The sequence below is a fragment of the Xenopus tropicalis genome, chromosome 2 (assembly GCF_000004195.4).
Source record: "Xenopus tropicalis strain Nigerian chromosome 2, UCB_Xtro_10.0, whole genome shotgun sequence".
Classification (NCBI taxonomy): Eukaryota; Metazoa; Chordata; class Amphibia; order Anura; family Pipidae; genus Xenopus; species Xenopus tropicalis.
Window position 1 is genome coordinate 94,985,368 of NC_030678.2, and position 26,031 is coordinate 95,011,398.

At 42.6% G+C, this 26,031-nt stretch overlaps 1 protein-coding gene across 4 annotated transcripts; it reads left to right on the plus strand.

The window, feature by feature from the left end:
- The first annotated feature begins 1,256 nt into the window (after window positions 1-1,256).
- Window positions 1,257-25,704, plus strand: bend2 (BEN domain containing 2). Of its 4 annotated transcripts, none has more exons than XM_002934349.5 (12): window positions 1,257-1,459; window positions 5,108-5,230; window positions 6,927-7,075; window positions 9,008-9,079; window positions 16,934-17,008; window positions 17,354-17,455; window positions 17,629-18,145; window positions 19,836-20,024; window positions 21,388-21,503; window positions 22,366-22,618; window positions 23,466-23,669; window positions 25,110-25,704. In XM_002934349.5, the coding sequence occupies exons 1-12, from the start codon at window positions 1,447-1,449 to the stop codon at window positions 25,247-25,249; spliced, it is 1,953 nt and encodes a 650-aa protein (XP_002934395.1). In that variant the 5' UTR covers window positions 1,257-1,446; the 3' UTR covers window positions 25,250-25,704. The 4 variants fall into 4 exon arrangements, with proteins under 4 accessions (XP_002934395.1, XP_004911717.1, XP_012812942.1 ...); XM_012957488.3 differs by lacking the exon at window positions 1,257-1,459 and adding an exon at window positions 1,698-1,914; XM_004911660.4 differs by lacking the exon at window positions 5,108-5,230 and having other exon boundaries at window positions 1,258-1,459.
- The last annotated feature ends 327 nt before the right edge of the window (window positions 25,705-26,031 follow it).

Sequence of the window (26,031 nt, forward strand, 5' to 3'; positions counted from 1 at the left end):
ATGGCATCTTATAGCAGTCCCCATGGCATCTTATAGCAGTCCCCATGGCATCTTATAGCAGTCCCCATGGCATCTTATAGCAGTCCCCATGGCATCTTATAGCAGTCCCCATAGCATCTTATAGCAGTCCCCATGGCATCTTATAGCAGTCCCCATGGCATCTTATATCAGTCCCCATGGCATCTTATAGCAGTCCCCATAGCATCTTATAGCAGTCCCCATGGCATCTTATATCAGTCCCCATGGCATCTTATATCAGTCCCCATGGCATCTTATAGCAGTCCCCATGGCATCTTATAGAAGTCCCCATGGCATCTTATAGCAGTCCCCATGGCATCTTATAGCAGTCCCCATGGCATCTTATATCAGTCCCCATGGCATCTTATATCAGTCCCCATGGCATCTTATAGCAGTCCCCATGGCATCTTATAGCAGTCCCCATAGCATCTTATAGCAGTCCCCATGGCATCTTATATCAGTCCCCATGGCATCTTATATAAGTCCCCATGGCATCTTATAGCAGTCCCTGTGGCATTTGCCAGAATGACAACACATTGGATCCACATTATGTACCAACTACTACATACCTCCCGACATTTTGAAAATGGAAAGAGGGACAAAACTAAATGCTGCGCACAGCGCGGCAAATTTTTTTGCCATGTTGATTTTACGACCACGCCCCCTAAATAGCACTCCCATTTGACTAAATTTGACAGGTTATTTAAAGTTTGAACACATTTCTGGGGGTTTTGGGGTCTTGTTTTATGTTATTACAGTTTTGCTCAAAAAGGTGAAATTGCCCTTTAAGCTGCAAGTCTCAGATCCCCCAAGAGACCTGTTTAGCTTATTAGTTACAACTGTATCTTTTTACCTTTCTGGGCTCTCTGCCAAAAGCCCACTTATTTAATTAAAAGTGAGAAACAATGTTTCTAAGAGCAGGTGCTGTTTGTTAAGATTTCTGGGCTCTCTGCCAAAAGCTACTTTTAGTTCAATTTGTATCTTTTTTAGCTTCAGTGCAGGAGATCAAAGGGAAATGAGGGACTTTTCAGTAAGAATCCGGGACTGGGGTTTAGCTGTCAAAAGAAAATCAGGAAAGTTGGGAGGTATGTAAGATGTTTCATGGGAGTGCACTGCCAGTCAGCAGGAATACTATCTGCGTGCTTCCTACGTCCTCTTAATGGGAGTAACTCACTTCCGCTACTTTTAATAAACATCCGGTGCAAAACAGCCCATAACAGTGAGTTGAGCACCGCTACCTGATCACCATTTATAAATATAAACTGTAGCAAAATCTCATTCCTTCTTTCCAAAGCGATATCCAATGTATTTTTTTTAGCCTTCACTCTGGACACGCCCCCTTTTCTGTACGTTTCGCGCTTGCGTGGTGGGACACAAAACACTGGGAAACGTGTGTGCATTAGAAAGCGTTCGTGGAGTTCTATCAACATGAATGAGGAAGGTAAACAGTTTAATATTGACTTGTAGCCTTGGCACCAGGGACAGGCACAAAGCAAACGCTAAAACCCAGGAAATTGGAGGTGAAATACCTAACATTTAACTAAAGAGTCCGGAAACGGCAAGTAGTGTTCTCAAACGCCATTGAATTCTCCCCCACGTGATTAGTTGTCGGGCTATGGCGTTTGTTTGATTGGTTGGGGCGGTGCCGCTAGTTATGGCGTCTGCGTCTTCTCCCGTTTTTCGTTCTTGTCATAATGGCGTTACGTTTGCAAAGGTTGATTGGATTTGCCGGGATGGTGATGCCGTTTGGCGTGTTCCCAGTTTAATCAAACAGAAAGTTTATAAGTCCATGATGGTACAAGGTGTTTTAGCACATATATTCATAGATGGCAGCTGGCTAACTAAACACTCTCCTTGGCTTTCCTGTTTCATTTAACACTAGCAAACTGTGCAACGGTAAAGTATATACTGTGGTGACTGATGAATATCTTCATGCCTGAGAGATTTTTAATTAAGAAAAGTCGTAATACCATCTGGTGCAAATATGTTACCAAAAGTTAATTCTAACAATTCTATTTATTAATAGTGCAATGGCAGCAATGCCAACTAAGCCTGTGGCAACAGGGCAATAATGACAATCCTTCCTGTTTTGTTTTCTTTTTAAACCTAATTTCTCTTCACACAACTGTGAATAAAGTCTTAAATATGCCTGCAGGGGATAACTGGCACCCTAATGACATGGGTGTAACACTTGTTTGGCTAGGATATGGCAAAACCCAGGCTAGTAATTGGTACAGAGCATGTGTTACATGCGACCTTAATACACAGGAGTGGGCCTCCGCTAAGTGGGAGGTATTAATGGAGCTGAGGGTGTAGTTGAACTACAACTAGATAAGCTTGTGTGGTGCAGATAGAATAATGGACGCCAGAAAGGTTCTTGCTGATGAACTATAGTACAGATTTATTGGACAAGCACAACTTAAATAGTGCAGCAGGGTATATACTCACAGACACAACAGTATAGCACTATGTCACAATGGATAGTAGCAGATGTGACACTTAGGAACAGTATAACCCACTTGGAGGATGTGCAGAGTATTAGCTGGATACCTGAGATGAAGACCTTTCAGTAGGGAGTGTTCCAGTCGACTATGGTCCAGGGGCACAGCACCTAACCTGGTACCTGCGTCTAAACCGGTCCCTAAAGAACGACAACAGAGCCGGGGTAGGCTAAACCCTTTACAACTCCTTGATGGGGCTATTAACTGCCCTTTCTAAATAGACCAACTATGCTCACCACTCCTAGAGGGTGCTATTAATAAGACTGACTGTTCTGACTTTACCTCGTTCACGGGGCCCTGTCCCCGACTTATCACTAGGGTAGGGTCCCCTAGGGCACAAAATGGCTTCTGGGCCTATGTCCGGTCCAGGCTCAGTTGGAGCTCTGCTCAGGACACAGCATGCAGCCAAAAGAGGAAAACACTCCTCCTTGCAAGACACTATATAGTCTTCAAGGGGAGTGGTCAACCTGGGCTAAACCTATTGGGAATAGCTAAACAACTGTAACCTGAGTATAGAGGGCTCTGCCCTATAACAGTACAGATAAGATTAGATAGGGAAGTAAAGCCATAGGGAGCTTAACCCTATGGGTCCCTACATGGGGTTGGCTTACATCTTTCTAAAGATTCCACTCAAGCATTTTCCAGCTCAACAATGGGACAAAATTTGCTTGGGATCACCTTCCATTAAGGAGTCAAGAAGGTTTATTTGGAAAGCAAGCGCAAAGTGAAAACTTCAGACATAAATCGCCATGTTAGTTGACCACAGTGCAGTGTTTTTTTCCTAGTACACTAGTGCCATGCAAACAAGCATCTGTTTAAGTAAACTGCATGCCAATTGCAACATACATTTTTCTGAGCCTCCAATTTACTGCACTCAAGTTGTGTATGTAGATGCAGCCCCTTTAGAGCAGTGATCCCCAACCAGTGGCTCGTGAGCAGCATGTTGCTCCCAGTGTCCTCAAAGCAGGTGCTTATTTTTTTAATTCCTGGCTTTTGGGCAAGTTTTGGTTGCATAGAAACAAGATGTACTACCAAATAAAGCCTCCTGTAAGCTGATAGTGTGCATAGAGGCTACCTAATAGCCAATCTTAGCCCTTATTTGGCACCTCCATGAACTTTTATGGGCTTGTGTTGCTCCCCAAGTCTTTTTACATTTGACTGTGGCTCACGTGCTAGAAAGGTTGGAGACCCCTGCTTTAGAATTTTAGCATGTAAAAAGGAATGTAACATCATAAGACACCATAGTTTCTTCTGTGCCCAGTAGTAACCCATGGGAGTTCTGGATATGATGCTCTATATTTCTAACCAAAGGGGATGTTGGCTTGGTATTTTGCCTCGTTGTAGGTCAATTAGTTAATGCTGCTGATAATTGGTCTGAGGGGCCCCTTTCTTGTGTAGTCATGAAGTCCATATATACACAAAGAGGTTTCACCAGGGTAGAGCCGGAGATACATGCTTTTGCTTTTTGTGGTGGTCTATGACCTTTTTGTTGTAATTGTTTGTTGGTACCTTCTTAGAGCTTCATATGTGGTGTTGTCGCTCAGAAGTGTAGTCACTTTTGCACTGTAGTCTGATGTACAACTGTGTATATTTCTTTATCAGTGGGCAAGTTGGTGATATTCAAGTCTTTTTTTGAGAGATGTCACAGCCTTCTTTTCCTGTAATGTCAGGTTTGATGGAGGTTGTTGGGCACTTGCTAGGGCTACAGACACTAATATAATTAACACGTTACCTCTATGAGGTCTCTGACCCCATACTGGTTATGCTAAACAGATTATGCTGATTGGAGCAAGATGCCAGGGCATTTAACTCCAAAAAGATCTTTGTACAAGTGATCCTGAATTGAGAATACCAGTCAGATGACTAGCGAATCATCTTCAGGAAAACAAAATTAATATGTTGATTTGACTTATTACTATAAATATACATTGACCTTGATAAATGGGAATCTTCACAAAGTTTAATGATCCGCTCTCTGGTGTATTAGTCTAGTTGCTCAATAATCCAGGGGCATACTCTGAACTGATAACATTTCTCAGCAGCATGTGTAGTATGTGTGTCAGTTTTAAGGGCTGCCTTTAAATAAACTCAGAAATTATTCCCAGCAGGGCAAAAGATATGAAATGCATCAACTAATCAATTAGAATAGTTTACAGAGTCGGTCACCCCCTCCCTTTCAAAAACTTTAAACTTCAGTATTAGAGTAACAGTCACAAAATACAAAACAACTGAAAATCTCTTTATTTCTGGTGTACCGTCTGAAAACAACTGAACTGAGCAACCTCTATTCTTGGGCTTATTATTTTTTTACACCTACAGTGCACACACCTATAATTATGGCATCTGTCATTCTGAATACTTTGGACCTGGGTTTTTTTTTTTAAAGTAAAAATTGTCACTGAGGATTCAGAAGTAATGTAAAGGGTACAGAGATTACACTGGATTGGGGCCAGAGCCGTAATAACAAGGAAGCCTAGATTGTTTCTTAGCTTTTCATTTGAGTGTAAATAATAGTGTTAATATGTGTACACATTTAATGATTACCATTTTGCAAGTTGTGCTTGATTAATGCACATATTGCTTTGTAGGTGATTTGAATTTTAAAATGGAAGTGGACTATGATGAGGAGCCAGTGGTTATTAAAAACAGCTCAGCTGCTGGTGCTCAAAGTGAAATGTTTACTTTGCCAATAGAAGAGATCCATCAAGAGGGTAATGAAATTTGTTATTCGCCATATGGTATTGCATTTTTCTCTGGCATTACTTTCATTATTTTATATTTATCTTTATCTAGCTTTCTTAACTATACAATCTGTAAAACATTTCTTGTTTAGAAATACAAGCAGGTACATTGGTCAAGTTTTTATGTGCAGCAGTGACTCAGATGTATATATACAGGCTCTGTTAAACATTCTCTATTGTTTTGCTCACCAAAAAAATATCTTTCAAATGAAAAGGTTCATGAGTTAACGGTACTAGCACACCAGGAGATTTGGCATCTGCGATCAGTCTTTGCTACCATGGGTGACTTATCTTCCCACTAACAATAATGTAAGTTGCTGGTGGGAAAACATATGCATGCTTTGTATTCCCGAAATCGTTTGAAGCTTCCTTGTGAGGCAGCGCCTGCAGTAGCAAAGATATATCATGGGTGACCAATGTCCTAGTATGCCAGTGCCCTGTCTTTGGTCCACAAGGCATTTGACCACTGTAGAGCTCTCTCAAGAAACCACTGTGGTAAAATCTAATGAATGGAATCACTTTGCTTGTGAAAGAAGCAGGTGATTTCTGGCTGGAATCAGTCTAGAATTTTGAAGTAAGCCATTAAGAGTGGTCCACACGTCACAATGATTCAGCCTTCCCAAACAAATCAATAGGAAAGGTATTCCCTTATCTTTTTAATGGGAAACTGACAGTCAAAGGAGAGCACTTGGCAATCAAAATGCCACGTTTGCAGTAATACTAAAGATTCAATAATACATTTCCTGATAAGGTCACTAGTTGGTCACTGCAGTACATTATTGTCAAAAATATCATTCAGTATCCAATAACTTTGGATATTAGTGTTGCTTATTTAAATATAAAACTATCTAACTATATGTCTTTCCCTTTGACTTTAATGCCAGTTGCTTTTTCCAATTTGTTTAGGTGGATTTTAGCCAAAAAGTGCACAATGGTGCCAACTTCTGTTGATTTAAATGGCAGTTGCCTGCCACCACTTGTTCAGGTGGATTTCAACCTGAAAATTCACACTTGGCACTTTACTTTATACGTCATTGGTGCATGACATGCATTTGCCAACATTTTTCAGCCCTTCACAGGCATGCATTCTCATGTATTTCTACAACTTCAAGGGCATGCATTCATGAGCATTTTTACAACACTTGAAATGTTAGCCCCTGATGTGCTAATGTAACTAAACACATACGCCAAGTTTGCTGCTCCCTGAACTAATTTATTTGATTTCTAAAGACAGTCATGCAGAGTTTGACCTGGGGTCTTTACATCAGGTATATATTGTGTGATTTGACCATTAAGAGATATTTACTACAATGCCATGCTTATAAAAGGTAGTGGCAAATTGGAAAGACTGACTGCAGTCCAGTTGTATCTACTATTTCACATGTGTGGGAAAACAAAATTTATAATACAGTGATGTCATACAGAAATAAAGGCTGTGGTTATATTGGGAGTGCTGTGAGGGCCGTTAATGCCCTGAATTAGGGCAGCTACAAAAAACTTATGACCACCTGAAAATATTTCTGACTGATTGTCCAGATTGTCCAACTGCTCTTGGGTGTCTTTTGCATTATAAATTCTGATAATGGTTAACACAACAATGATCTGTGGATTCTGATTTTCCTTTATGATATCTTTATAAAATGAAAAAATATATTTTTATTTTTAGAGAATGATTGCCTGCCATGTTTATCAAGATCTGCAGTAACCCATAATCAGCATGCCAATTTTAAGACCGAAGGCAATATAACTGAAGAAATGGAATATGAATTTCCTCATAAAAGGAGGAGAACTGCACCAATGACATCAAACAATTTAGTATGTATTTTGAACAGCAGGCTTGCAAATTTAATTTTTATGCAAATTTTAGGGTAGGTTCTTCTCCGTTACTTGCTTTGGTATGCTTCTTATATTGGAAATCATGTTATTTGCTTTTAAATATGCAATGCCAATATGGCCTTTACTTTACATAATGGGGCCGATTCACTAAAGTGCGATAAAAATTATCGCATGCTTTTTTGCGGTAAATAAGTCGCGATAATTAGCGTGCGATTCACCATAGTATTATCGCGTGCATTAAGTCGCCATTTTCGCTTGCGGTATATTTCGCGCTAGTTTTAACGCATGCGTTAATTTCCGCGCTGAAAAGAATACGATCGCATGATTCACTATCACTTAGGCGCGCTAAATATCGCATTCGGCTATGCGAAAATTAACACCTACTACAGGCAGGCGAAAAATTATAGAAAAGTACAGTAAATGAGTTTTTGCCAATAAAATATGACTTACAGTGTTATTTATTCAAGTATGTGTCTTTTTACTCAATTTTACTAAAGTCTTGGCATGTATGGAATTTCACTACTAATATACAGTACTATAGCGGTAAAAATTTAGTCGCCAAAATATACAGTACAATAGTGGTAAATATTTAGTCGCGATATTATACAGTACAATAGCGGTAAATCTTTAGTCGCACAAAATACATTGCTAGGTATAATAATTATAGAAAAGTACAGTAAATGAGCTTTTGCCAATAAAATATGGACTTTGCAGTGCTATTTATTCAAGTATGTGTTTCCCCTAGAGTGACGCAGCCGCCAGTTTGCAGGGAAATGGTGATTTTTAATACAGTAATTTTACGAAAGTATTGGCGTGTATGGCTAACATGGCGTGCGTTCATTTGCACAACATTTATATGCGGCTACAAGTGATGAAATGTTTCGCCAGGCATGGATTCGCAGTGAATTTTTGGACGTGCGGCGAATTGTTCCGCAGCAAATTTTTTCATGCGTTTCGCAAAACAATCCACCAATGGCAAAACGCATAAAAAAATTCGCCACGCGAAAATTCCCGCACATCCAAAAATTGACACAGGCTTCAAAAAATAATAGTCGCGGGCAACAATTTTTTTGCCCGCACAACATTTTTGCCGTTTCGGGGATCTTTCAAAATTAGTACTTAGCGTATTTTCTGCCAAGTGTGATAACTCTAGCACTTATTTTTTTTTCTTACTTATATTTTTATTGGTTTTTGGTTTTTTTTTTTTTGCAAATAAACATTTATACAGCACCTCTCTAGCACTCTGTGCTCTCGAAGGGCAAAATGTCGCCAGTTTTATGCTGCCGATTGTCGCGTGCGTAATGTCGCGACAATTAGCGCATGTGATAAATAGCGTGCATGCGAAAAATACCGCGCACGCTATTTATTGCGACAAAAGTATCGCATGAAATACCACGCGTAAAATAGCGCAAGTATGCTTATAGTGAATCATGCGAAAAGTCGCGGAAATTAAGACGCGATAAAATTTTTAACGCACACTATAAATAGCGCACGTTTTATCGCACTTTAGTGAATTGGCCCCAATATGTTTTATTCTTATTGTAGTCTAGCTGACTAAGAAAGATTTTAAAAAGCATACCAAGAATGTCAGAAGCATCTGAGTTTTAGAACTGTTATTTTACGTAGCTAGACTAGTTTAAATGAAATATAATATTGCTGTTCAGTTACTGTATATTAGGGCTTATTTACTAATACAGATGCTTACTTGCACAAGTGCAGTTGGCAGCTGTAATTGCTTTCATTTCCATTTCATAGTAAACTGTTAAGAACTAATTGCTGGTTAGCTGCTATTGGCAACTGCGCTTAGGCAATTTATTACTTATACTAGTAAATCAGCCACATTCTCTGTTATCAAAAATCCATGCATCATTTTCTGAATCTTGGAGCCTTTTTTATACTATATCTTTACAGATGAGCATCCAGGATCAGGATTATGATGATGACCCGAATATAATATATGATTATGAAGCAGCGTATGATGCTGTAAGTAGTATTTGTTCATAACAAATTTTTAAGCAGTATTGTAATTGATATTTTAAGGTGGAGCTTCCTTACAAATAGAAATAAACCATACTGCAATGGGACATTATATTTTGTTCAGTTAGGGGAGACTTACCCCTGCCTTTTAGGCAATGGCACAATGGCAATGTGTCATGTGTAGGAAATCATCAGTCCCACAGGCAGGCCTGGATCTGTGAGAAAGCCACAAAGGCCTGTGCCTAGGGCAGTGCGATTTTAGAAGCAATATGCCACCCAGCTGCACTTGTTTTTTCCTGGAGCACTGAGGACGTAGTTTAAAGGAGACATTTTATATAAAGTTCATATTCAGTTATAATATTCATCCTCCCTCAAAATGTGAAATGATGCAGAAAGAAAGATGTTTTGAAAACATTTTACCTCCTAAAACTGTCATTATATGAGAGCTGCATACACAACCTCTCAAGTCTGAAGCCAGAGTGAAATGAAACATGGGAGTTGCTTCAGTCTCCCACAGGAAGTGGTCACAGCACTGACTGACGGGTGGGGGGGGGAGAGATGCGAGTAGAGCAGGAACCAACTGCCTGTGACATTGCAAAGCCCCACCCACTCTATGCATATTCACTGCACTTTAAGTAGGTCTGCCTTGTTGCTGAAGTCTATCTGAAGAGTCTAAACCGGAAGCTGGCAAAAGGTCTGGGTAAGAGCACAGTTTTCTCTGGCAGGTGTCTGTGGGACACAGGGGCCTTGGGGTATAGCATCCACCAGCAGGAGCAGGACACTAGAAAGTGGAAGAAGAGGAAGCCAGCCCCTCCTCCCTGCTGCTATACCCCCTTGCACTTCCTGCTAACATCAGTTTTTTCTAGTGTGCCTCAAGGAGACAGAACCTTTTTTCTTCCTCCCGGATTTATTCAGACATTGAGAGATTACTCAGCAGCCAGACTAAGTCTGGCACCGGGGGCTGACCTTTGGACCTCCATGAGGGGGAATCCTGATAGGGCTTCCCCCTTCGTGGGACAAAAGGCTATGGGGCCACTAAGCCTTCCTGGAAGCGGGCCACAGCAGATTCCCTGCCCCCGCTACACAGGTGCATAAGCTGCCCAGATACCTTACCAAGTACCTTCCAGGGTCGGTTGCTGCTTGCCTGCCTATCCTCCCCTCAGTAGCTCTCCCTCAACTTCCCTCCCGACAGCATACCTTCCTACTGCGGCTCTGCGCTCCCCATGCGTTCCACGCCATTTTGTTTTCAGGAGCGGGCTTTTCCCTTACAAAATTGCGCGAGATTTCGCCTCCTCTTCTGCGTGCTTCCCGTCGCGCCATTTAACTCTACCCTCCCCGGCCGCGCAGACCACGCTGATCTTCCCGGACCTCAAGGGACTTCACAGCGATCGCCATCCTAAAGGGTGACACTGTGTCCCACAGCTCCACTAGCAGAGCGACCACAGTAAGAGGGAAGGAGGAAGTTAGGAGAGAGTTATCCCTAGGGAGGGAGGGTACCCAGGTGGGTCCCTACAGGACTATTCAGGTCTCAGGCTCAGCACAATTAGCCACTACAAAGGCAGATTCTGTTATTAAAAATAAAGAAGTTACGAAAAAAAAAAAAAGATTTTCATTCTTTCTCTGCTTTAGTCAGTCTATCTACCCTGACTACCCTTAAGGGCAGCGCTTCTCCATAGCACAGACCCTAATTACCTGTTCTACTGTTGGCTGACTGTACTGCCACAGAAAATTACTCATTGTCCAGCGCTACACTCCTAGCATGGCAGAGGGCAATTCGGACGGCCCCTTCTCCAGGGGGGCCCCTTCCTCCTCCAGGGTCAAATACCTGGCATGCGCTAAATGCTGCAAACGCCTACCCTCAGGTAGGAAGGAGCCCTTGTGCTCCTCCTGTTCGAAACCTCCCCCAGTGGCCTCTTCCCAGGTCCAGGAATTGCCAGCCTCCGCTTCCTCTGAGCGTCCAAGCCTGCCACCCAATGTCCCTGCTACTGGAGGCTCCCACTCCGGCCTCTACATCCGCGGCAGAACCACCCCAGTGGGCCCTTCAGCTCTCCACGGGAATCTCTAAACTGGCTGAATGCCTGGGCAAGCTACTAGATAAGCTGGACCAAGACTGCACCAAGGTGCGTTCCACGCACCTCAAATGCCCGAATCCTCATCAGTCAGAGGATTACTCTGACCCTGAATCACCACACGCAACAGCGGACTGGGAACACTATTCGCTTAGCGAGGGCGAGATCTCATCAGATGAGGCCGCAGATGCGGAAGAACCTTCCCAACACTCAACGGAAGCCATAGATTCCTTGATTTCAGAGGTCATCTCCTACTTGGACCTTAAGGCCCCAGACTCCAGCCAGGAATCTTCTCAGTCACTGTTTAAGCGACAAAAGAAGTCATCAGCCGTTTTTCTCTCCCATCAACAACTGGACCAGATCATCCAGTCAGAATGGGACCATCCCGAAAAGTGGTTTCAAGCCAACTGCCGCTTCCAGCAATTCTACCCCTTTCCACAGGAATTCCGAGAGAGGCTCGCCACTACTCCCTCTATTGATGCTCCGGTGTCCAGACTCTCCAAGAACATGGCTCTCTCTGTTCTGGATTCCTCATCCTTCACAGACCCCATGGTTAAGAAGCTAGAAGGCTTTCTTAGATCCATCTTCACATGTGCGGGTGAGAGCATGAGACCGGTTTTAGCCGTGGCCTGGGTCTCCCGAGCTACCCAGTCCTGGACGGACATGCTCATTGAAGCCATCAATTCCGGTACCCCTCGACATGAACTAGCAACTATGGCCGCACAGATCAAGAGCGCCAGTGATTACCTATGCGAAGCCTCTCTGGATGCGACCCAAGCAATTAGCCGCACGTCAGCCCTCTCAGTGGCCACTTGCGGATCCTTATGGCTAAAGATGTGGTCGGCAGACCTTTCCTCCAAAAAGTCCCTCACTATTCTACCATTCAAAGGGAAGCTTCTCTTGGGCCCGGAGCTGGATAAGATTATCATCCAAGCCACGGGGGAAAAAGCACCCTCCTCCCACAGCCCAAGAATCATACTCCACGTCCTCCTCAAGAGATTTCTCCTCACAGGGCCCCTCCAACAGACCCCGGTTCCAGAACCGGTCAAAATATTTCTGGCAGAACAAGCGCCCACAGTCCAAGCCTGCAGATAAGTCCTCATCGCAATGACTATCCATCGGCATAACAGGATCCGGTAGGGGGGCGACTGCAGCTCTTCCTGGACACCTGGTTACAACTCACCTCAGACCCATGGGTCCACAAGCTCATCTCTTTGGGTTATCGCCTAGAATTCTCCTCAGCACCTCCAGCCCGATTCTTCATGTCTCAACTGCCGGCAGAACCCCGTAAACAAGAGGCCCTCCTGCCCATCGTCCAAGGCCTCCTCGAGGACAAGGTGATTGTACCAGTGCCAGCAAACAACATATTCCGAGTTTTCTACTCCAACCTCTTCATCGCCCCCGAAAAAGGACAGATCCCTCAGACCTGTCTTAGACCTAAAGCACCTCAACACCTTTCTCCGCCTCTCTCGTTTCAAGATGGAGTCTCTCAGATCGGTCATCGCTGGCATGTCTCTAAACGAATTCCTGGTGACCCTAGACATAAGGGACGCCTACTTCCATGTTCCAAGTTCTTGCACTTTGCATTCAAGAATCAACACTTCCAATTCACCTCCCTCCCATTCAGACTGATGTCGGCACCCAGGATCTTCACTAAGATCATGACAGCAGCAGCAGCAGTAGCGGCACTAAGATCCAAGGGAGTATCAATTACACCCTACCTCAATGGTCTTCTTCAGGCACCTACGCTCTCACCTTGACCAGTCTGGGGTGGAAGATCAACACCACCAAGTCCTGCTTGATCCCCGCCCAACATGCATGATCTTCGACACAAGCCTGCACAAGGTTTTTCTACCACCGGTGAAGGTCACCAGAACACAAGACATGATACGACTTCTTCGCACGCCCTTTCCTCCCATTCAGCTCGCCATGCAGGTGCTGGGGTTAATGGTCTCAACCATAGAGGCCGTCCCTTTTGCTCAATTCCATCTGCGTGCATTACAGTGGAATATCCTGGATCAATGGAATTGAACAGGTCTGTCACAAGGAATCCATCTCCTTCCCAGGACCAGAACCACCCAGACATGGTGGCTCAACTCCACACACCTATCCAAGGGACGCACACTTCTAGAGCCGCAGTGGCTTCTGCTGACAACGGACGCCAGCCTAAAGGGCTGGGGAGCAGTCTTACACCAGCACACAGCACAGGGTACATGGTCTGCCTCAGAGACTCATCTTCCCATCAACATCCTGGAGATCAGAGTGGTGCGCCTAGCCTTGTTGCACTGGCAGACCTGGCTCGAGGGCCGAGCCATCAAGATCCAGTTGGACAACGCCACCTCCGTAACCTACCTCAACCATCAGGGGGCACAAGGAGCCGACAAGCCCTGAAGGAAGTCAGCCTGATCTTATCCTGGGCAGAGTCAAGGGAGGTACAACTATCAGCAGTATACATCCCCGGCCTCGAAAACTGGCAAGCTGATTATCTCAGCAGACAGCAACTTGACCCAGGGGAATGGGCCCTAAATCCCAAGGTATTTCAGGAAATCATAGACAGATGGAGACTACAGGAGCTGGACCTCATGGCTTCACGAACGAATCGCCAAGTGTCTCAGTTCATGGCCAGATGCCGAGATCCAATAGCAATAGCTGCAGATGCCAGCAGAATGGAACTTCTCTCTGGCTTGCGTCTTCCCTCCTCTTCTAATCATCCCAAAAGTCCTCCGGAAGATCAGGAGAGAAGACTGCCAAGTAATCCTGATAGCTCCTCACTGGCCCAAGAGGGCATGGTTCACCTACCTATTGTCCCTCAGCTGAGACGACCCATGGCGCCTCCCTCTACTGCCAGACCTTCTCACACAAGGTCCGATTCGACACCTTAATCCATCATTCCTGATTTGATGGCATGGCTCTTTAGTCGCTAGTCCTCAGCCACAAGGGGTTCTCTACAGAGGTTATTCAGACTATGATGGCAGCCAGAAGACCGGTATCAGCTAAAACTTACCACCGAGTCTGGAGAATCTACCAGGAATGGTGTCACTCCTATGGACACCCCTTCCAGGACTTCTTGGTTCCACGGTTACTGTCCTTTTCTGCAGTCAGGCCTCGACAAGGGCCTCTCGCTGGGCTCCTTAAAGTCTCAGATCTCCACCCTCTCCGTACTTTTCCAACAACGAATAGCTTCTCTCCCAGACGTGATAACATTCCTACAGGGGGTATCCCGCCTACATCCCCTTTTCTGTGATCCCATGCCTCCGTGGGACCTTAATCTGGTCCTGAACGCTCTGCAAACAGCACCGTTTGAACCCTTGGCCACCATCCCTATAGCCTGGGTAACATGGAAGACCTTTTTTCTCCTAGCCATCGCATCAGCCCACAGAGTTTCCAGCTCCCTTTCTTGCCAACTGAGTTACCTCATTTTCCACGAAGACCGTGTGGTACTAAGAACGATCCCTTCCTTCACCCCATAGGTGACCTCCGCCTTCCACATTACCCAAGACATCACCATGCCCTCATCCTATGTCTCCAAAGGAAGTGGCATTGCATTCTCTCGAGCCAGTTTGGGCCCTCAAGTTTTACCTACACTGTACCAAGGACTTTCGTACTACCAACTCCTTGTTCATTCTACACACAGGTCCCCAAATGGGATCTCCAGCTTTCAAGACCACTGTCTCACTGTGCATAAAAGACTTAATTCGCAGAGCCTACATTGCAAGAGGAAAATCGCCACCTCTGCGCATTCAAACCGACTCCACTAGGGGCATAGGTACTTCCTGTTCCTTCAGGAACAAAGCCTCAGCAGAACAGGTTTGCAAAGCTGCAACCTGGTCATCCATACACTCTTTCACAAAATTTTACAGCTTTGAGGTGTTTGCAGCATCTGACACTCACTTTGGAAGGAAGGTACCTCAGGCTGCAGTCTGTTAACCTAGCAGTCATCTGCTTCCACCCTCCCTAATGCTCAGTGGGACAGCTTTGGTATGTCCCCAAGGTCCCTGTGTCCCACAGACACCTGCCAGAGAAAAGGAGATTTTGTGATACTTCCCGTTAAATCCTTTTGTCACAGGAGGTCTGTGGGACACAGGTCTTCCCCCCCCCTGAAAGCGGCCATCTTAGACCTTCTCTGCCTAATGTACATAGTTCACAGTTCCTAGTTATCTTGTTGACAAAACTGATATTAGCAGGAAGTGCAAGGGGGTATAGCAGCAGGGAGGAGGGGCTGGCTTCCTCTTCTTCCTCTATCTAGTGTCCTGCTCCTGCTGGTGGATGCTATACCCCTAGGTGCCTGTGTCTCACAGACCTGAGAGAAAAGGATTTAACAGTGAGTATCACAAAATCTCCTTTTCAAGCAGTTATGGACATAGTTGAACCCAAAGGTATTAAAATAAAAGCACTTACTTCTATTTAACATTATTTTACATGGTTTAGTGCACTGTAAACATTTATGGTGTATATCCCCTTTAACTCCCCTGCGCACCAATTCCTCAGTGCTCTGGGACCAGAGGAGAACTGCAAGCAATGAGGGGCAGTGGCGAAGCGTAGGAGAGGAGCTACTGTGCCCTCTTACATATTTTCTCTAGTATGCATGCAGTCAAGTGTTTCTGGCCACTAAGCCGCCTGAGGCGACTCCTCCAATGCCACCCCCCCGCACTTACCTTTACAACACCTGAGGGGTCCAGTGGGGCAATTGCGCTCTCTGCACTAGCAGAGTCGGATTTCTGTTTTAAAAATCGGAAATTCGGCTCTTAAAGTTACCAGGAGCAGCTTTTTGTGCCCCAGAGGGCAGTTTCTCAGGATTACCCAGCATTGCCACGTGTAAAGTATTTTACATGCAGCAATTTTAATGAATCTGATTGGAAAGGTATTTTCAGGTTAGTAGCAAAGATTTCCCATGGAAGACAAATTTTTTTGTTTACCACTTCCCTGAACAGAGGATCACAGCACTTTCTAAGGGACCAGTTTCCCATAGCTAGCACACATTTGTTTTGTCACTGTGAGACTGTGTATATATCTTTTTAAGGCAATCTTGAAACTAAGGTAACATAATAAAATGTCACCCTGTGACTAAGACTTAAATAAAAATACAGCAGAAAAGAGACTGTGTTTGATAAGCATGCATTACTTATGAAAGTAATAATAAACTAATTAGCCTCATGTGGATTCAATTTCAATGGACATATTTGCCAAAGGGTGAAATTAGGGTTCACCAATGTTCACCAGACAGCAGCTCCACAGCTCTGTTCCATTATATATAACATTTGTGAACTGTATTTAATATATGCCCAATATGCTTCATGGTAAAATGTGATATTAAAGGAGAAGGAAAGGCAAAGTCACTTGGGGGTGCCAAAATGTTAGGCACCCCCAAGTGACTTTAATCGCTTACCTTGTACCCCGGGCTGGTGCCCCTGTTCGGAGAAAACAGCACCAGCCCGGGGTACTTGTAGCGGAGTGCTTCCTGCTTCCTTTTCCTAAAATGCCAGCGGTCGGTGCATGTGCAGTAGAGTGAAAAGCCGGCTTTCCTGTTAAAGTTCGGCTTTTAACTCTACTTCGCATGCGCGCGCACGAGAAAGAGGAAGCAGGAAGCACTGCTGCTACCCCGGGCTGGTGCACCAGCCCGGGGTAAAAGGTAGGCGTTTTAAGTCACTTGGGGGTGCCTAACATTTTAGCACCCCCAAGTGACTTTGCCTTTCTTTCTCCTTTTAAGGACAGTTTTAATCTTGCAGTTAACTCATTAGACACCTAAAGTATTACAAAATATTTTGCATACTTTTTCTGTTCTATTCATTAGGCAAGCGTTACATCTGAAGGATCCTACTTAGGAGATCAGCCGAGTATACTTACAGAAGTTCTCAGCTATTGTCAGGTAGTATATATAATAAGGTCTGTAACACAAAAATATATATGCATAATGGCCACTTGCCCTGCTCTTTTTTTTAATTTTGCAGAAAACTTATTTTTATTGAAAGATTTTTGAATATGTAAAATATAATTCTTTTTTACATCTTTGCATCTAAAACTGAGTAGGGGTTGTATTTTATGTATAAAACATCTCATCATGACATCACTTCCATCAATGCCACTGAGCATAAGCCAATGGGTACACAGAGGTCCATTGCCTATGAGAATCAATCTCCTTACTACCAGCCTTGCAGTAATTCACAAGTATAAATTGCTTGAAAGTATATAAGTTCTTTAACTTTTATGACAGGCAATGTATGACATGGTCCAAAAACTGGATAAAAAGATGGATTCGATTCAAAGGAAAGTTACTGAGCTACACTATGACCGTGTGAAGCCACATTTTAAACCTGTGAGTACATGTTAAAATGTTACCAAATATAGGCAGTTATTTTTATGGCACCTTTTTGTAAACTAGGTGTGCGGTTTGTTTTGTTTATCTATGTACATGTTGTTAGAATTTAAATTTTATGGAGTGGCTGAAATGTTAATGTTTAATTTAGCTGTCTTTTTTTTATTATCCAGAGACCAGGGAGTTTTCCAAAAAGAAGTTCTCATGCTTTACCTCAAGGAAAACTAATGTTGCAGAAGATAAACCCTAGATTTTCAAGTTCACACATACTTCCAACTTCCCAAGATTCATTAAGTCTTTCAGAAAGGATAAAAGAAAATAATCAGCAACGTCAAACACACGTATTAAGAAGGCCTGTTTCTTCTGTTTCACTTTCAAGAGTTCAAAGGCAGAGTCCTCCCTTGCCTACTATCATATCCACACGTTCCTTGCAGCATTCCGTTAGTGTGACAGATGCAAAGATGGCAGAATGTAAGCCATCTCAAACTGCTGTGGAGACCTTTCCCAATTGTAATTCTATTTCAGCCCCAAATGTAAGTGCAGTCTCAACATCTGAACCAGTTAGACTTTCAACACCAGAAACAACAATTCAAGAAAATTGCCCTAACACTACCTTAGATGTCACTTCTCAAAAAATCATTGTTAGTGATGAGATACTGTCATCCACAGTTTCTACTGATCTAGACTACGGTAAGTAATTCTCAATAAACGTTCTGTTAAATGTTTTATTACTCTTTGTAGGTGCAGTTTCACACTAGTGACACTGGCCCACTGTGTCAATTCTTTTTTGACTTTAAGTATTGTTGATGTTTTGGTTCGGGCCAGCAAAGGAGGCAGGGAAGTCCATGGAAAGTAAAATGTTTTGTTTTTTTCTGGCTGTGATTGTTTACCCCACAAGTAACTGTGGCTTAGTATGTCTTCTTATATGTAATTAAGTTTCATGTGTAGAGGAAAATAAATCTTAGGGCTCTGGCACACGGGGGAGATTAGTCGCCCGCGATAAAACTCCCTGTTCGCGGGCGACTAATCTCCCCCGTGTACCAGAGCCCTTAAAGAATACAGATACATTGTCTGTTGTCATCATCCTGTCTGTACACACCTCTGCTGTGTGTATTACTTCTTTGTGTATACAGGAGGTAAAAACACCCAGTAAACATTTTTCATCTTCTCTTTGGCACATACAGTACATCATCCTATCATTTTTGCGTATGATGGCCACTTTTAAAATGCCATAATGACATCTGAATCCAATTACAGGCAATGATTGCTTCTTCTGTCTGGTATCTTTAATTGAATTAGAGTAGGTCTGCGATTGTTTACTATCCTTAAACTGGCTGTAAAGGACAGACATGAGTGCGCTGCAACCTAAATACAATTTCACTTAGGTGGCCTGACCCCCCCCCCCTTAACAGAGCTTGCCTACTGACTGATGCACCAGTTACAGAAGTTACAGAAGACAAAAATGGTATGGTGTATGCTTACTCCCACCCACCAGACACATGTCTTTTCTGCCTACCCCTAGTTCTACTTGTTCTGTTCCAGTCCAAGAGGTTAATTGTATTGTTTTTGTTTTTATTTTTTTTTATCTTCCTAAAAAGGTACTGTTAGGTTATTGTTCTGAGTTACAGGCAATGATTCTTGTTTGGAGCAAGAAAAAGACTCTTCTTTAGGAGATCACCCATGATTCCACCCCCAAATATCCTTGAGTATGACAGTCATGGTAGCTTGCATTCAGTTTGGGAGAATAAGGTTTCTTTAAGCTTAAACATTTCACTATAGTTTATGTTTCATAGTTTCAAGACAAACTGTTAGAGTCTACTGATGTCAAAGACATGCTGGGGAAGTTCAGTCTAATGGTCCTCATACACGTTGGGATTTGCTCACTTGGCGAGATCGCCAAGTGAGTGGATCTTCACCCGATATCTCTACCTACAGGTGGGCGATATCGGGGAGCTTGTAGGTAAAAAAAAAAAAATAATTATAATAATAAATAATTATATTGGCGGCAATTGGGCAGGCGGTTCGGGGACTGCATCTATGAGCCGATGTGGTCCCCGATCCGACTGAATTTTCTAACCTGGCCGATCGATATCTGGCCAATTTTAGGCCAGATATCGGTCAGGCAGGCCCCTCGTTTCTGCCCCTTCACGGCCCGATAAACTGACGTGTATGGGGACCTTTACAGATACATTCCAAATTGGCATCCATTATCTGCCTTGAGTAGATTGTAAAGCCGTTTTTAAATCTGCACACAAATTGGTTTATTTCAATAAAAATAAGAAAAAAATGTACACTATACAAGTAGCAGTTTCTTTTTAATACCCCTGTAACAATTTTTGTGGTAAATTTATTTCTGGTGTGTTTGTTTTTTCAATAACAGCCTATTTGGGAGACCCAAGCAGAAATGTTAAAATTCCTGGAACCAGTTTAATGAAAGCAAAACAAAAGACAAAGCCAGTATATGCAGCTCGTTACCTGTTTCATGTCTTGTTCAGTAAAAACAGTTCTGTGGAGAATGAAGCACCGAGTATGAAAACACTTGATTCGAACCAAGTTTCAGCAATAAGAGGTATGTTGAATATATTTTTGGAGTATATTTTTATGTTTACAGTATTGTATTCAAAAGGGCGGCAGAGGCATACTCAGCTTACAAAGTAAGGCCACACTCACACTGTTTTGTAGGTATGTGGAAAGAAGTGGCTCTGATCCCATCCACAGCTTTGTACAAGCATAGTGTTGGACTGGGTGAAGCTACACAGAGTAGAGATGAGCTTGAAAATGCCAACTTAACTTAAAGGAGAAGGAAAGGCAAAGTCAAAATGTTAGGCAACCCCAAGTGACTTAAATCGCTTACCTTCTACCCCGGGCTGGTGCCCCTGTTCGGAGAAAACCGCACCAGCCCGGGGTACCTGCAGCGCTTCCTTCTTCCATCTTCTGTCACGCGCATGCGCAGTAGAGTGAAAAGCCGAACATTAACAGAGAAGTCGGCTTTTCACTCTACTGCGTATTTGCCTGTCCTTAGTCCTTTCAAAAGTGAAGGAGGAAGAGCTGCGCTACAGGTACCCCGGGCTGGTGCTGTTTTCTGCTAACAGGGGCACCAGCCCGGGGTACAAGGTAAGCAATTTAAGTCACTTTGGGGTGCCTAACATTTTGGCACCCCCAAACTTTCCTTGTCCTTTAATGTGCACTGCTTTGTGCAGATTGCTGCAGGTCTCTGTATTCTGTTTTGGAGGCAACTGCATTTTCCTTCATGAATATAGCTGCTGACTGCGTTAGTATTATATTGTTGAGGGGTGGGGGGCATAGTTCAGACGCAAGTTAAGAAGGAGCAGGAGGTGTAGCCCGCAACAGCCTGCCCTATTGACTTTAAATCAAGCATCAGTATAGAAACACAGGTTACCCAGAGCACAAGCGCACTAAGAAACGTGCTATAACAGCTGACTACTGCTTTATTTGTGGGGAAGCCGTAGGTCCCTGCACTCATAAAAGGAGCACAATGGCCTACAGCAGTACTAGAAAGGAAGGACACAGTGTGCTAAGTGCAAACAATTGACTAATTGTGGTCTTTTTTGCATTTTGCATACTGCCTTCTTCATAGTAAATTATTCCTTTGGGAGACTTACTTTCAAGGATGTGTTCTTAGTGCATGCACTGTAATATTAAATACTTTGATGAAAAAATTTAATGTACTAAAGATACAAATTGAGGTTTTTCTCTGAATTGTGCATTGAGACTGAATATTTGATGTTGACATTGCAATTTAATGAGGGTTTCTTTTTATATCAACTCAGCTCATTTAAGTTGCAGAAGCACTAACAGTGTTGGACAGGTGACAGAAGAAATATGTTATTGTTCTTTATTAGATAAATGTTAATCATTATATGTTATACTGGATACTTGACTGTGTTTTAAGGACCCCTGATTTTCTGCAGAATTTCTGGAATCTTCATTCCCAGCCTATGATCTTAGCGAATCTGGAAAAGAATGGAAAAAGTGTGCCAACATTATTAAGAATATGTTCACTTTCCAAGCAATAACAAATACTATGGTAAGACTGAACCCATGCCTTTTGTTTTATTTTTTGTTACGGTTACGTTCTGAAGTCAATAGCTGCACAATAAAGAATTGGCCATTAGACTAGTGGCACAGTGGAATATTAGATGCCCGTAATAAATCTTCGCTACCGTGGTGACTAATCTCCCCGGAATGCCTTACCACTGGCAAGAATGTGAATCGCCTGTGGGAAGGTATACATATCTCTTCAGTTTTTCAAAGTCGCCATAAGTTTCCATCCCGATTCACGTTCTTGACTGTGGTAAGGCATTTCAGGGAGATTAGTTGCCCGTGGTAGTGAAGATTTATTGCGGGCACTTATCGTCCCATGTGCCACCAGCCTTTGTGATGATGCTTTCTCTGACGAGCTGCTACATGATAGTCTATACTCTATGTTGGCTACATCCTCACAAACTCTCTCGCAACATTTACTGTGGTATACTTTGTTTCTGACTCGCCGGTCGGCTTCTGTGTTTAGTTTTGTATTTATTTTTGCTATCCTTTGTATTATTTGGTCTATTTCATTGTGCTGGTTGCCTAGGAACAACATTGACGCCAACTCAGGCTTTTAAGTGTCTGTAGTTCACTTTAGTGTTTGTGTCCCTAATGAAAGTTCCAATCAGGAACTGAAACGTTGGACTGAATAAAGATCCTCACTTTTTTTTTCATGTATCGCTTTTGTGTGATATATAATATAGCTAGGAACTGGCATGGTCCAGGGGTGTTCTAACTGCTGTTAACATTGAAGTAGGTGTTTAATGTCACTGATTGAAATTGCTTTTATATCTTCTGATATATTTTTTACAAAATTTAACAACAATGCTAATACAATAAATATATGTTTTCATTTTTCACAGGCTAAAATTAATCATAATCAGTCTCATTCTCAAATTCATGAAACCTTAATATGTGTAGATTCTGATCATTCTGAGGATGAGAAAGTAAAATCTCCTTGGCAGACAGCCAGCTCAGAAACTGCTGCTCCAGTAATCCAGCAGAAGGATAACCAGAACAGATCAGAACATCATTTTCTGAGGTCCACGGGCCAGAATGAGTCCGTACCTCATTTACTGACATCCACAGGAACACAACCATCTACAGATACAATAGGTAATGTTACTTATACCAGTGTTTTTCAACCTTTTTTGGGCAAAGGCACACTTGTTTCATGAAAAAAATCACGAGGCACACCACCATTAGAAAATGTTAAAAAATTTAACTCTGTGCCCAGCAGCAGTGCCCCCCTAGTACACTGGTGCCCAGCAGCAGTGCCCCCCTAGTACATTGGTGCCAAGAGCAGTGCCCCCCTAGTACATTGGTGCCCAGCAGCAGTGCCCCCCTAGTACATTGGTGCCAAGAGCAGTGCCCCCCTAGTACATTGGTGCCAAGAGCAGTGCCCCCCTAGTACATTGGTGCCAAGAGCAGTGCCCCCCTAGTACATTGGTGCCCTGCCTACGGCACACCAGGCAACATCTCGCGGCACACTAGTGTGCCGCGGAACAGTGGTTGAAAAACGCTGACTTATACACATGGTTTCTGTTGTAAGTTTGTGTTATAGGGTTTTCCCTGGGCATGACTATAGAAAAAGAACACCCTGTGTCTGCTGGGAGGGCCCAGTGGGGCACTTAATTTTATTTTGCAGTTAATTTAACTGCAATCAGTTGCAATGTGTGTATCCCAGAAAACTGCATTTTGATAGGTAAAACAGTGACATGGTAAGGGTAATTTATTTGATTTAAATGAAGATTATAATAAAATACACTTAGATCTCTCCTTAACTATGTCAGATTTTCTCCTTATAAAAAATACTAGCCAGATTGCTTATCAGTAATCCGTGCAAATGCATGCTGTTGGCTGTCAGTGCATGTCTACATAGAAACCAGTATAGTCTGTAGTATGCATAATAGAGGTTGAGGAAAGTATGTTTATTTATTGTATCTCCTCTTTTATTCTGTAGATTATTTTGGAGAGAAGTCAAGAAATGTAAAACTTTCGACTATGATTATGTTTAAGGGGAAAGAGAAATCTCGCCCTGAGCTGGCTGCAAGATTCCTTATAAAACAAATCTTCCCAGATGATGTACTAGTTATAAGCAATGTGTATGGTAGCCCAGATCGTGGTGTGCCGCCTTTAGACCCCAACAAGATCGGGGCCTTAAGAGGTATTTTTATTACTTTAATAAAGGGTCAATCTTTTGAATTTCCTACAGATTTGTGTTTACTACAGGGAACTAGATATGCTAGCATAGTTTTACAATATTTTTCAGCCATATTTGTCTACGCATACCCCCAGCAATATACCATGCCCTGTGTACGCATGATTCTAAACATGCTTCTCGCACCCATGCCTCTTTATGCAAAGCGCCATTGTGGCTTTCCAGTCTGTACGGATAAATCTCACATATGTGCACCTGTTAATCTAGGGAAACCCTGGAGTTACTGCCAGGGCTGTGGAGTCAGTAGATAAATTCTCTGATTCCAACTCAGTTTCTGATATTTCCAAATCCACGACTCCGACTCCTCTGTTTTTAATATGCTAATGTATTTTATACATTCATTGAAGGAAAGGAAGGAGACATACATGTCATTTAACCACAGAACTACTGGCTAGGAAGCCAACACTCCACTGTATTGCCCAATTAAAGCAAAAGACAAACACAATGAGTTTTTCAAATGTTTTAAAGCTTCAGTCTTAAACTATTGACTATCCATTCCCTTCACGTATACAAGTATTTCTAGTCCTGCAAATTTTTTTTACTTAATTAGTTATCAGTGAGAGTTAGGCTAGGTTCCCAGTGGGCATTGTGTTCCCAGGAACAGAGGAATACGACGCAGTCGAGCTGCCGCACCTTAACTGTGCATTACGTCCCATTTAGTGAAGCATACAGTCAATGAAAAGCATGCTTCATGGTCACTCAACGTGTTCGTTTATGCACTGTGTGCATTGGGCTTTATTCTTATAGCAGAGAAGTAATTAATTATGACTGTTTGTGAATTGGGACTTTTAAAGTTGCTTTATTTTTTTTTTTATTCCCATTTAAATTTAGTAGGAGTCGGAGTCGGTTCATTTTTTGCAGACTCCGACTCCAGGTACCCAAAATTGCCTCCGACTCCACAGCCCTGGTTACTGCCACCTTGAAGGTGGTGGTTCTTGGGTTCATACTGGGTTGCTGTGTCAATACATGCAGTAGACTTGCATAAAAAAAATAACGTGCAGATATTGACTACATGTTGAAAGATACAAAATGCATCAGGTTTGATGTGAAATAAAGCTTTCTTAACCACTTCCATTGGTGAGTACGCAGAAATTGTGCTTATGACTGCAAAGTCTATACTCCCAATACCTTATGGAGTTAGTTAAACTGTCCTATATATACTTACTGAATTGTACTTTTACAATCTTACTTTATTTCTGTGTTTTCAGTTTGTATGTTACTGTTCTGTACTTCATGAATATGGGGTACATACTAAAACCTTGCCCTCTACCCTCTATGTTACTTTCTTGTGTTGTACTTTTTCCTGATTTGTGAATAAACAACACGCTTTAAAGTATTTGAAAGTGTGGTTAACTGAAAATTGTAACAGAAGTTATTTCTGTTTAGATTTTCTTCAAGAAAACTACCCAACATTTGACTTAAAGGAATCTGGGCAAGACTGGAAGGCTTGTGTAGCTGCAATCAACAGTTCCATACGGAGTCTACGCCATGAGCGGAAAAATAACCAAGGACGAAAAAAAACCTAACTTACCAGATAAAAACTAACAAAACCTTGCAACTTTAACACTCAGTACCTCCTTGACTGCCAAAAATAGCTTTCAATATAAGATGTATTCTCTAAATAGGTATTCCAGAAAAAATCTCCTCTGTTTTAGACCGTCTTTTTTTGTAGCTAACTTTTTTTTTTTTTTTTTTAAATAAAACAGGAGAAATTTTAGTTACAGGTTAATTATTTTAAGAACTGATGAACTTCATAAACATATATTAACTAATAGGGAATTAGACAATGCAGCATTTATTATCTTCGCAGGATGCAAAATGACACTTTAGTTGGAGTGTGTATATATATTTATATGTAGAATACTATTTTTCTTTAGTTCTGTCCAATATCGATAATGAATTATTTCAGACTATTTACCCAGTGTCATGTTCATTTTGTCTGCAGTGTTTTGAAATAAAACAGTGCCTATTCATGATTTTAGATGCTTATCACGCCTGTTCCATATCTTGTGTAAAATGCAGGTGAAAAAGATTACAGTACCTAATTGTCTTTAAGATTTTGTATAGATATTTTTGGGGCAGGCACTCCAAAGGATCACTCTGGCCAGCCACCTTGCACTCCATCCCCCAACCCTACTTTTCCACCTCTATGAGTATGCGCTTGGAGTAACGGTGGTGGTGCAAAGTGACAAGCGGTGGTGGAGGGACATCAAGTAGATAATGCGTTGGATGGATAGTGAAGCAGGATTAAGGGCCCAGACTAGGGGTAGGCAAAAAGAGGTGGGTGGCTAGCGCTTCCCCCCCCCCC